Source organism: Nematolebias whitei, chromosome 17 (assembly GCF_014905685.2).
Source record: "Nematolebias whitei isolate Nwh7 chromosome 17, NemWhi1, whole genome shotgun sequence".
NCBI classification, from domain to species: Eukaryota; Metazoa; Chordata; class Actinopteri; order Cyprinodontiformes; family Rivulidae; genus Nematolebias; species Nematolebias whitei.
The window spans coordinates 2,008,551-2,020,686 of NC_056514.1; the positions used below are offsets into that span (position 1 = coordinate 2,008,551).

A 12,136-nucleotide genomic window follows, 5' to 3' on the forward strand; every position below is an offset into this window, starting at 1 on the left:
ATCTTCAGTTCAATCCAAGGGTACCCCTCTGTATGCTGATTAATCAACACTTCCAATCGTTGTGGATTTACCGTTGTGGATTATATGACTTTTTCCAGTGGATTACAGACTCTGTTTCCAAGGGGTTAAAGCATTGCTACAATGGAATTACCAACAACATTATGGAATTATCATCAACACAATGGAATTACATTGTGGAGTTACCTTGACTTTGTTTTCCTTGCTGGATTACTTCTGACCTTTGTTTTCCTTGCTGGATTACTTCTGACTTTTGTTTTCCTTGCTGGATTACTTTTGACTTTGGTCTTCCTTGCTGGATTACATCAAGCTCAAGGACATTTGAAGGTGTAAGTTCACGGTTGGAATTCATCCCCATGGACAGGTGATGATTTCCAAAGGGGGGACTGTAGTGAACTTAACCTGATGTCAAACTAAGCCTAAGGTCAAAACCCTTGACCTTAAGAACCTTGTGGGTCAGAAACTGTCATTTCATTGATCTGCATCCAGAAATACAGTTTGACCCATCCTGAGACTTTCTTTCTTGAATTAATCAAGTAGAAATGACAATTCTATATGATCATTACTATTTTACAAATGTTTTAATAATCAAATTGTGTTAGTTCAAACAATGTTTACAGGTTGAAGAGAACTACTCATTTTTATTTTACATAAACAGTAAGTAATGATTTTTATTCCTCATTCAAAGAAGAAATCAGGGTAATATGCATTTCTTGATTTTCTGTCTTCAATGAGCAAATTTGTAAGTGTGTTAGAGTTCGAGGTTCGGTCAACTAAAAAGTTTACTGAAAAGAAATGTCATGTTTAACTTTCACAGAAGATACTAGGTGAATTGACTCCACGAAGTCTGAAGTTCTCCAACAATCTTTCTGTCTGTTTTAAACAATCTTAATCTCTATCCTTGACTTTCCATAACACCTTACATCACAAACCACACCTCTGTTCTGGTCTATCCACCAATCAAAAAGCTCTCAAATGACCCGGAAGTCGAACCCATTTAAATGTGGCAACTTCCCGGTTCTCTAGAGTCTGTGTCGAGTCTGTGTCGAGATGAGTCGAGACGAGAAAAGAAGAGCCTGAAAGAGTGGGAGAAAAGAGCTCAGAGTTCTTGGATGCACACGCAGGCATTCAAGCTGATCCAGAGACGATGTTGGGAATTATAACTTCTGTTTGGATAACCTCACACGACTCCTAAGGGTTGTTAGCTGTCCTCACGGAGACGCTGAAAAAGAGTCAAAAGGAGAACTCTACACCGACGCTGAAACTATCATCAACCAGGTAAAAGTTCTATTTCGACCAAGCGTACCGTGGCCAAGCTGATTTTCCAAAGAGCGTGTTGTTCTGGTACTACAGAAAAATTCCCTCACACATCTCTCTGTAAGATAAATCTCCATTTTCCATCTTTAAACTCTCCTTTCTGCTAGAAAATTAATCCAGATGTTTTCATTAATGTCTGTGGTGATGCAACGGAAAATCATGGCCGTATGGTTTTCCCCGATTGTAAAACTGATTAATTGATGTCTGCCGTTTTAGCTGAAAAGTGAAAACAATCGCCGTATTGTTCTCACTTCCTGTAAAACTATGCTGTTGTTATTTTCATATTTTGCCAAATTAATGTAAATGTTTGATGTTAAACTTTGATTCTGTAAATAAATGACCGCATTCATTTTGATGGGTCAAAGATAAATAACGTCTCTCGTTACATTTCTGTTAAATTCAATGCACGACATTTACACAGTTCAGAAAAATGAAGAACCCGTTAAATGTATGAATATATCTGCACCCTGTTCATACTACACGTACTGGACAGAGCAGGTGAAACTGTTTCTCCTCCGTTGTTTTATGGGGAGGGGGACAGAACCCGTCCAGCATAATGACTCTGGACCTGAACAAACTTGTTATGCTTTTGGGTATAAAAGCAGGGTTTGGTCGGAGTTCTGCTGAGCTCCCGTCTCCTTGAATTCTGAGACAAGAAGGAGCGACGGACAGACCTGACAAGTCGTTCACTCTTTTAGCTGATGTCAGAGCTAATAATAAGGCTGTTTTGAGCGACAGATACTTCAAAGGTATCTGGTCCAGAGACTTTAACGGATTTTTAGTGAGTACACTGAGAACGAAGACTAAATCCCACTGTGGTGCCAGGGCGCATGTCACTGGCTTGAGCCGGCACATACCTTTCAGAAAATGTTTTGTTAAAGGGTGATTGAAAACTATTCTATCATTGAAACGTTCATGACAGGAAGAGATTGCTGCAGCATAAGTTTTAATTGTGCTGAAAGCTAAATTTCTGTCCAACAGCAGCTGCAGGTAGGACAAAATGCAGCCCAGGGAACATGAAGTCGGGTCCATCTCCTTTTCTAGGCACCATCACTGAAAAGCAGACCATTTAGAAGCGTAAACAGCCGTAGTGGATTTTGCCGGAGAGGGACGCGTCTGTGAACACCGACGTGGATGACACCACTTTGCCTAGGGGAACTCCCTCTGACAGGTTCAGGGAATTCTCCCAGTAGCTCAGATCCACTCCCACAGATGGAGGAACGGTGATCAGGTGCAGTTTGTGACGTACAGGGTCGACTTTCAGTCGATAGAACCATCTTTGCAGTTGGTGCAAAAACAAGAACCCCAGCTGCACCACAACGTGAGCCACTGACATCATTCCTAACAGTCACATGATTGTCAGCGCCGTTACTGTTCTGAGGGGCCAGACAAACAAAGCAATGGCATCAGGGATTCCCTCCTCTGATCTGACAGGACAGCTGTCATGTTCACTGAGTATAGATTCACTCCCAGGAATGTAATTCGCTAGGACGGAATTATAAAGCTCTTCTACCAATTTACTGTGAATCCCAGGTGGGACAGGTGATTTACTAAAACAACTGTTTGTGCCTCTGCCTCTTTTCTGGACTGAGATAACAGCCGGAGGTTGTCCAAATAAAACAGGATTTTCATCCCTCTCGTTCCAAGCAGTCGTAGAGCTGCCTCCATGCATTTCGAGAACGTGCATGGGGCGAGCGTGTATCTGAACGGCAAACGGATGTACTGAAAACAGACCCTCTGGAAGAAAAACGGAGCAATTTCCTGTGTTTGTTTATTATTGGAATATGGAAATATGCATCCTTCAGGTCTATGGACACAAACCAATCCCCTCGTGTCACATATTCGAGAACATGTTTCACCATCAGCATGAGAGAGGGTCGTTCCATGATGAATTTGTTGAAAACAAGCAGATCCAGAATTGGTCTGAGCCCTCCCGACTTCTTCGGAACCAGGAAGTACCGAAAGTAAAAACCGTCTTCTTCCTCTCCCAGGGGAAACTCTGGAAATCACGTCTTTTTCCAGAAGCTTCATCAGCTCTGATTGGAGGATTATGCCTTGTTCTGGGGATGTGAGATGGGATTCTAACACTCCGTTGAATTTTGGCAGTGTTTTTGCAAACTGCAGTGTGTAACCTTTGTGAATTAAATGATGCAACCATTTGTTCAGGCTGCCTGTTTTCTGCTACGCTGCTATGCACTCCGAAAGTGGAAGCGTGTGAATGTTTTGTTTCAAACGGGAGAACAATAACTGAGCCTTTTATCAACGTTGTATCCTGTGTGTGTGTGTGTGTGGGGGGGGGGGGGGGGGCGCTTCGCCTGCACTGACCCATGGGAAGCTGGCAAGAAAAGGGCTGTTTCTCAGCTCCTATGTAAAGGTTCTTACAATGGTCCCCGGCCGTTCCTGGATGGGGATGAGAACCGGCGCTAGCGGATGAACAAAACAAGCACCGCTTCAATCTAGGTTCAACTTCAGCATTCACTTCTGTCAGCTGGTCAGGAAAAAGACACGAATAATTCCTGCGTAAAGCTCTCACTTTAACTGCAGGTTCATGTTTTTTACCTGTGTTGTTTGTGTTTTAACTTCTTGTTAAACATCTTACCATTATGTGCTTCTTGACAACTGCCTTCAGCGCTCGACTCCTCTGACAGGCAAGGAGGTGGGTCTGATGGGTGCGTGGAGGAGTTAAAGGAGCTCTTTGACTTTGGTGATGGCCGTGTAGGAGGCGACCGGAACCCTCAGCTTTAAGGGATCGTTGGCTGAACCCAGGAGGAGAGCGGACACAGCCAGGAAACAGGGCCAGACCGGGTCCAGGGTCCAATATGCTGGGCGGCGAACCTTCCAGCCAGAAGGGTCGATGTGGCCAGGGCCACCAGTTCAGGCACTTCCAGGTCGCAGGCTCTCGCCGACCTCCCTTTGATCTCCAGGAGCTTGTGAAGCAGAGTGGTGGACAACCCCTGGGGGCTCGGGAGGGGCGACCATAGAAGACAACACCGGCTCCAAACCTCTTGTAAGGAGGATGAAGTGCGGCTGCTAGCTGTTTCTGCATCAGAGGGGGAGTGTTCACGAACTCCGTGTTCAGAGAGTTAAAAAATTCCTCGAGCGAACAGACCCCCCTCGGTTGAAACTCGACCAACTCAGAGAAAAAGAACTCATACCGGCGCTGCTTCTCCTCAGCCAAAAGAAGTTTACAGGCTGGACAGGAGAAGAGCGGACCCAAAGCTTGCCGAGCGTGGTCAGGCAGCTTTCACACACACGACATGCTGGTCCGTCGATAAGATGTAGCCCGCCTGGCACAGACGGATGGTCTTCGATTTTTTAATTGAAGTCATCATTCTTCTTTTCTTTCTATTATTGTTTTGTAGAAGTTGTGTCCTTAGCATTGGCTGAAGAAAAACGGGAGTCGAGCTCCGGTCCAGATGCAATTTATAACGGACCGGGTGGGGCCCACACAGCAGATGGGCGTGGACTAGAAGTTTTCAGTGTTCGGCGTGCTGCGCATGGGTAAATCCAAAAGCGACAGCTTTTAAAGGGTGTAACTTACACGAAATAGAACTAAAAAAATTGTCAATGCGAAAGAGGAAAGAAGGGGCTGGTGTTGCTCTCGCTTTGAGTTTACTCTTTGTTGCATGCATGCTGTAGGTGACAAGCGTCCTGAGCATAATAAAAACAGCAGCGGAGGTGTCGGTGTTATTTATTTATCATCTCAGCAGCAGAGGGGAGAGACACGGTTCAAGCATGGCTCAGTCATATTTGTTCATAACTTTATTAGTAACCCTGAGTTGCCGTATCCAAGCAAACAGTTGCCAAACGCACCCTGGCAAAATGAGAATGGTGCAAATAACCCTACTCCCTGATGCAAACCCCCCCCCTCCAAAAAAAACATGTTCCCCAGGGTCACACGTGCCCCCACTGGAATTGCTCCAGGTCCCCCCAGTGGGGCGCTCCCCACTATTTGAGAAGGACTGCTTTGATGTAAGAAATAACACATTTAATAGATAGACGGATACCTCTGCCTTTATCCCTAATTGGTAGAATTAATGCTATTAAAATAAGTATTCTGCCTAAAATACTACACTTATTTTAAAATATCCCTCTCCACCCACCTGAATATTTATTCCACAAAATAAACAAACTATTTGGCAGATTTATTTGGTAAATGTCATTAAACCTACCTTAGGACAAAGGAAGTTTGAAGTGTCCAAATATGAAGTGGTACTACTGGGCTGCACAACTAAAAGCAATTAACTATCCTGATGCATGCTCAATAATCCAGGTAGAAAAATCCAAAAAAGTTCAATCTGGTCTAAAAAAGCAATTAAATTCCACTTTGGGACAGGAATGGCCCCACAGTGGCAGGAAATGGAATCTGATGGCTTAAAATTGCCTTTCCCATTGTATCTGATGAACAGTCAAAATAAGTCAAACAAACAAATCCAATCATAAGAAAAATATGATAAAAGTATGGTTTGAGGTGAAAAAGAACATTAAGGAGCCTAACATAAGGCTCCCGGTACACTAGAGTCGCATTCGGGCCCAAAAAATCTGATCTGTCCCGATCCCAGCCTGAAGTCATAATTTCCGAACCCCACCCAACCCGACGAATTAACAGTAATTACTGGTCCAAACCCGAACCCCCCCCCCGACATATTAACGGTCAGGGACGCGCAGTTGAATAAACGCGGCAGAAGATTCGGAGCTGAGAGGTGTTTGTCCTTACATGACCATAAAAAAGCATTTAAACTCTGTTTCTGACTGCATTCTTCTGAATTTCTGAGACAGGCGGACAGCTCTGACACACGCGTCTGCTTTGGGATCTCACCTGTTTGGGTTGTCGGCCGTGCACGTCCACTGAAGGCAGCGGCAGAATGAACGTCCATTTGGGCGATGGATCATTGCCTGGCAGTACAGTCCCATCTGAAGCTTAACTGAACTTTTTACCTCATTCAAGGCCAGTCAGCGCATGGTGAAATGGCCATGTGCGGATGGTGGATGTATGGCAGGCCATGTTATCATATAATTGGATCGCGGCTGATCTTGACCTAATTAAAAGCCCGAGACCGTCCCGGCCCGCCCCACCCCACCCCGCCCATTTATCACATTATAACAACCTGGACTGGCCCTAATCCAGGTTGGTCCGGACCTGGTTTCGGGTTAGAAATGACAGCTCCCCCATATGGGGAAATCACTACTTTGGTCCAGGGAAAGCTGATAGTGTGTTTAAGAACTGGGCATCTAAAGGCTTAAAAAAAAAAATGTCAAGACTGGTACCCAACCAAATCCAATAATATGATGTCATTTGAACTTAAATGCACATACAATATGGACAACAAATAGTTCTATAAATTTCTACAACTCAGAAATTACATCAGAACTAGTCAAAATGGATGCATAACCAAACCCTCAGAATCACAACTGGAAAAAGTTATGGTAAAAAAACAACTTACATAAAGCAGCAATATTAGAACTTTACAATCTATTAATGACATATTTGTCAGAAAATTGTGATACAATACGGACAATATGGAGCGAAGAACTGGGAGTGGAGTTTCTACATGAGGAGTGGGCTTCAATTTGCATTAAAATTCACACCGAGTTCATCAACACAAGATTTAGATTGCTGAAATATAAATGGACTGAGGACATAATTACATCAGTTAAACTGAATAAATTTGATTCTAATTCTAATTCTTTTTTTTTCCGCTGAGGACTGACGGCGGTGGTGCGCTGACCTGGATGATGGCATCCCTTCTTCGTGTGCATGTTGCAGTGATTAACACAACTAGGTGGAGGGACATCCAAGGAGTGAGTGTGATTTCACGGATGTTTGCAGTGGTTCTTTTCGGGAGTCTTCCATCACGAACAGGTCTGTTGGCACCTGCCGGTAAGCCTCAGGAGCTGGGTTTTATTCTGGTAAAATTTCTTTTATCTAAATACAGGTATTGAGATTTACTGTTTTTAATAAATATTGTAAATCTTGAACAGTGTATCTTGCTTATTGCAATTACGTACCTGTGTGTCCTAACTTGTGATTTCCTGGTTGAAAATCCAGGTGGCGTTGTTGGCAACAAATTCAAATGTTATTGTGTATTATTTGCCAATTGTCACATTAGCATGACACGTTTGAGTTGTGCGTGGTTTATACAGACAGTTTTTGAGTGTGTGTGTGTGTGTGTGGGGGGGGGGGTGTTCAGCTTGAGAGAAGTGGCAACTTGAGTGCGGCCTTTAGATTTTTTAGCAAGAGAGCCTGCATTTTGCACCGCTAGCTTAGTGTTATGTCAGTGCCAGGTGTGTGTGTGTGTGTGTGGGGGGGGGGGGTCGGTTTCATAGGTGGGGTGCTCAGTTCTGTTAACGGGGTGGGGCACCCTGCTTGTATAATGGTAGGGGAAACACTGTTGTTTGTTAAGGATGCAGAAATTGCAGATGAAGAAAATTAAGTATAAGGCTGGTATGACCCTGATAAATAAGATTCATGGAAAGTTAAGAATTTTGGAAAATGTGAACTGTTAAAAATGTTGTATATAAATTAGTATAAGTATACAGTGTATAAATCTTTATTGCAAATGAGAGCCCAGCAAATGTATAAATTGTTCCTATGTAAATTCACAAATAAAATTATGTTTAAATCTACATATCTGTAGATGTTTGTAGACATAAACAGTCATGAACTCACATCGTTCTCGTTGTCATTCTTGAGCTTGTGTTTGATCTCCTCCAGTTCTGCTTTAACTCTGCAACAGAAGCACCCAACCTAGTCTTGTACAAACATGTCTACACACAGCTGCTTGTCAAGCAGTGAACTATGATGCTAATACACTGTATGCTGACATCAACTCACTTCTTGAGTTCCTCTTCCAACTCTTTGTTCTTCCCCTCTAGTTTGGTCTTGGCCTGAGTGACAGCATCCAGCTCTCCTCGCAGAACCTCCGTCTCACATGACAGCTCATCTACTTGAGTGATCAGGTCATTTTTCACCACATTCAAAGCGTTTCTGCAAAACACGTACAAATGATTATCCTATGTTAAAACACTAGGATGACCACCATCTATTTTTTGTCATGGAGTAGAAAAGTAATTTCTGAACTCCATGTAGATCTATAAGATGAAATTATTCCAATTTGAAGTTGCTGTGAATTAAAATTTATCACTCAGTAAAATAAACCTGCCTGATAATTATGAATTCAAAAACGTACAAAAATGAAAACTGAAACAAAGCAGAAAACTGTATGTAAAACTCAGAGCTCAAAGTTTTCATACTATGTCCATTTATTTGTTGTTTTAGTCCGTCTTTTCACCCTGCCAGCTTGTCCTCTTGATTATGAACGCTGATGAATACTGGTGAGTCTTTGGATCAACGTTTCAATATTTAACTGGTCTTTTTCTAGTTTTGTAACCAGCTCCAGTTTGCTGCTCCTGTAATTCAATTCAATTCAAAAATACTTTATTAATCCCAAAGGGAAATTTAATGTTGTTGTAACTCATCATATGGATCATTAAAGAATTGTTCTAGATGCTGATGGCTGTGGGCAGGAAGGATCTCTTGTAGCGTCTGTCCTACAACAGATCTGAAGAAGTCTCTGACTGAAGACACTCTGTTGTTGTATGACAGTCTGATGAAGAGGATGCTGAGGGTTGTCTATAATGTTCTTCGTTTTATGAAGAATCCTTCTTTGTACAGTCATCTCCAAAGGTTCTAGAGGAGTCCCCAGAACTGAGGGTGTTTTCACACCTGATAGTCCAGTAATAATATAATAATAATAAACTTTATTTCTATAGCACCTTCCAACAACGCCGTGCATTGACCAAAGTGCTTTACAAGATAAAACAAATAAAAACAGGACACAATAAATCAGTGCAAATTAAAAACACAGCCAGAATAAAAGAAGGTAAAAGAGATTAAAAAAATACTAAATACTAAAATACTAAAAGTTAAACATTAAAAGCCCCTTTAAATAAGTATGTTTTCAGTTTGGCCTTGAACAGAACCAGATCAGAGATGGCACGCAGCTCATAGGGAAGAGTATTCCAGGCTGCTGGGCCTGCAACAGAAAAGGACCGGGCCCCCCATTGTTTGCACCTTGAGCAAGGCACCTCCAGCAGATTTTGACCAGCAGACCGTAAAGCTCTGCTGGGCTGGTGGACTTTCAAAAGTTCTGAAATATAAGGTGGTGCAAGGCCATTCAAAGCTTTAAAAACAAACAGTAGCAGCTTGAACTGTGTTCTAAACTGAACTGGGAGCCAGTGTAAAGAAGAAAGGACAGGAGTGATGTGTTCATATTTACGTGTGTTAGTCAACAAGCGAGCAGCAGAGTTTTGTACAAGCTGTAAACGGGAGATAGAAGATTGATTAATACCCACATATAAGGCGTTACAGTAATCAAGCCTAGAGCTCACAAAGGCATGGATGGCCTTCTCCAGATCACTACGGCTAAGGAGTGATTTTACTTTGGAAAGCAGACGGAGCTGAAAGAAGCTGGTTTTCACAACAGAACTGATCTGTTTGTCTAGCTTTAAGTTACAGTCAAGCTCCACTCCTAGATTTTTTACCACCTGGTTGGCGTGGGGGAGCGGAAAACCTAGACTGGGAGAGATGTTGCATGAATTACTGGAAGCACCAAATAAAATCCATTCAGTTTTATCGTTATTGAGGTGGAGAAAATTCTGAGACAGCCAGTGCTTAATGTCGTTTAAGCAGCTGGCAACAGAGATGAAACTGAGTGAGGAACTGGGAGTGACCGGCAGATAGATTTGTAGATCATCTGCATACAGATGAAAAGACAGATTATGGCGTGCAATGATGGGTCCTAATGGTAGCATGTAAAGTGAGAAGAGAACAGGCCCCAGAATGGATCCCTGCGGTACACCAGAGGTCAAAGAGACTGAAGAAGAGGACAGATCACCAATCATAACAGAGAAAGTTCTGTCTGTTAAATAGGACTTAAACCACTCGAGCACAACTCCCTGAAGGCCAACCTGCTGAGCCAAACAAGTGATCAGGACCTGATGGTCTACAGTATCAAAAGCTGCTGAGAGGTCCAACATCACCAGCAGAACAGGTTTTTTGGCATCGAGGGACAAAAGAATATCATTCTGTACTTTGAGTAGTGCACATTCAGTGCAATGATGGGGTCTGAAGCCAGATTGAAAATTTTCAAACAAGTTGTGTTCTAAAAAAGATTGCAACTGAATGAAAATGAAGCTGACAAAGATACACAGGAGCCATTTAAAGTTCTGTACGTCAGCACAAGAACTTTAAAACGGATTCTAAACTCGACTGGGAGCCAATAATAATAATAATAGTAATAATAACTTTTATTTATAATGCGCTTTATATTCACAATGAATCTCAAAGTGCTACAAACAGTGAACATCAGATAACATCAGGATAAAAGCAACCATAAAAGCAACTGAGAGGAGGAACAACCAAGAGGATAACGCCTCAGAATGATCACATTAAAAATCTAAAAAAGTTAAATCTGGTCTTCTGGACATTCAAAAAAAAAAAGCAAAACAACAAAAAAATTGTAGAAACATTTAGCCTTTCATCCGAAACACTTCCTCAGTCTGAGGTGCTGTATTCAGCTCAGTCTTATAAAAAGCACCTTCTCAGAGTGGATCAACCAGTTTGCTACTGACAACCAAAACCAGCTGCTCACATGGTCAAGAAGGACCATCAGCCTAACAATGGCTCATTATCACCTGATGGCTGTTTACTATTCACAGGAGGCTGAGTGATACTAGCAATCACAGTACTGATGACACCACAGTGGTCGGACTAATCTCTAAGGGAGATGAGACATTTTACAGACAGGAGGTCCTGGAGCTAGCAACCTGGTGCTCAGAGAAAAATCTGGCTCTGAATATCAAAAAAACCAAGGAGGTGATTATTGATTTCAGGAAGCACAGCACAAACCTAGCCCCCCTTTACATCAACGGCGAGTGCGTGGAGAGGGTTCACACTTTCAGATTTCTTGGTGTCCATATCTCTGCTGACCTAAACTGGAAAGAGAACACCACAGTGGTCATCAAGAAGGCTCAGCAGAGACTACACTTCCTAAGAGTCCTTAAGAAGCACAACTTGAACACCAACTTGCTGCTGACTTTCTACCTCTCGTCCATCGAGAGCCTGCTGACATACTGTATCTCAGTATGGTCCGGCAGCTGCACCCTGGCTGACAGGGAGAGGCTTCAGAGAGTAGTCAAGACAGCACAAAAGATAATTGGCTGCCCTCTCCCCTCCCTGATGGACATTTACACATCACGCTGCCTCAACAGAGCAGAAAGCATAATCAAGGACTGTTCACACCCGGGTGTTGAACTGTTTCACTTGTTACCTTCAGGGAAACGCTACAGGTGCATCAGAACAAGAACAAACAGATTCAAGAACAGTTTTTTCCTGAAAGCCATCACCACCCTGAACTCACACATGCACTGATTTAATCATCTAACCTCCCAAACACCTGGACTTCTACTGTGCAATACTACTGACATTTCATACTCTCAGTCACCTTAACTACCTCACTAATATCCATAATGTGCAATATAATTGTGTAATACTTGTATTTTTTACTTTCATTATTATATCTATATTGCGTTACATTTTTATATTTTTAGTGTGTTTAATGTGTGTTTTCTTAAGGCGTGTTTTTGCACTGGAAAAAGGAGTGGCTCTTAATTTCATTGTACTGTGTATAATGACAATAAAGGCATTCTGATTCTGATTCTGATTGTAAGAGGGGGACAGTTGAACATGGAGGCTCCACCCCTGTTTAATGATGGACGGTTTCTTTTCACAAAGATGGCC

The 12,136-nt window shown here is 42.5% G+C and overlaps 1 protein-coding gene across 1 annotated transcript in view; it reads right to left on the bottom strand.

The window, feature by feature from the left end:
• LOC119424076 (C-Jun-amino-terminal kinase-interacting protein 4) overlaps nt 1-12,136 on the bottom strand; it is a 128,745-nt gene that overhangs the window by 72,248 nt on the left and 44,361 nt on the right. Inside the window, exons 6-7 of the mRNA XM_037691547.1 lie at nt 8,171-8,323; nt 8,006-8,063 (exon numbers count right to left, since the gene is read on the bottom strand). Coding sequence (XP_037547475.1) covers nt 8,006-8,063; nt 8,171-8,323 — 211 coding nt within the window. The remainder of the gene's footprint in view (nt 1-8,005; nt 8,064-8,170; nt 8,324-12,136) is intronic.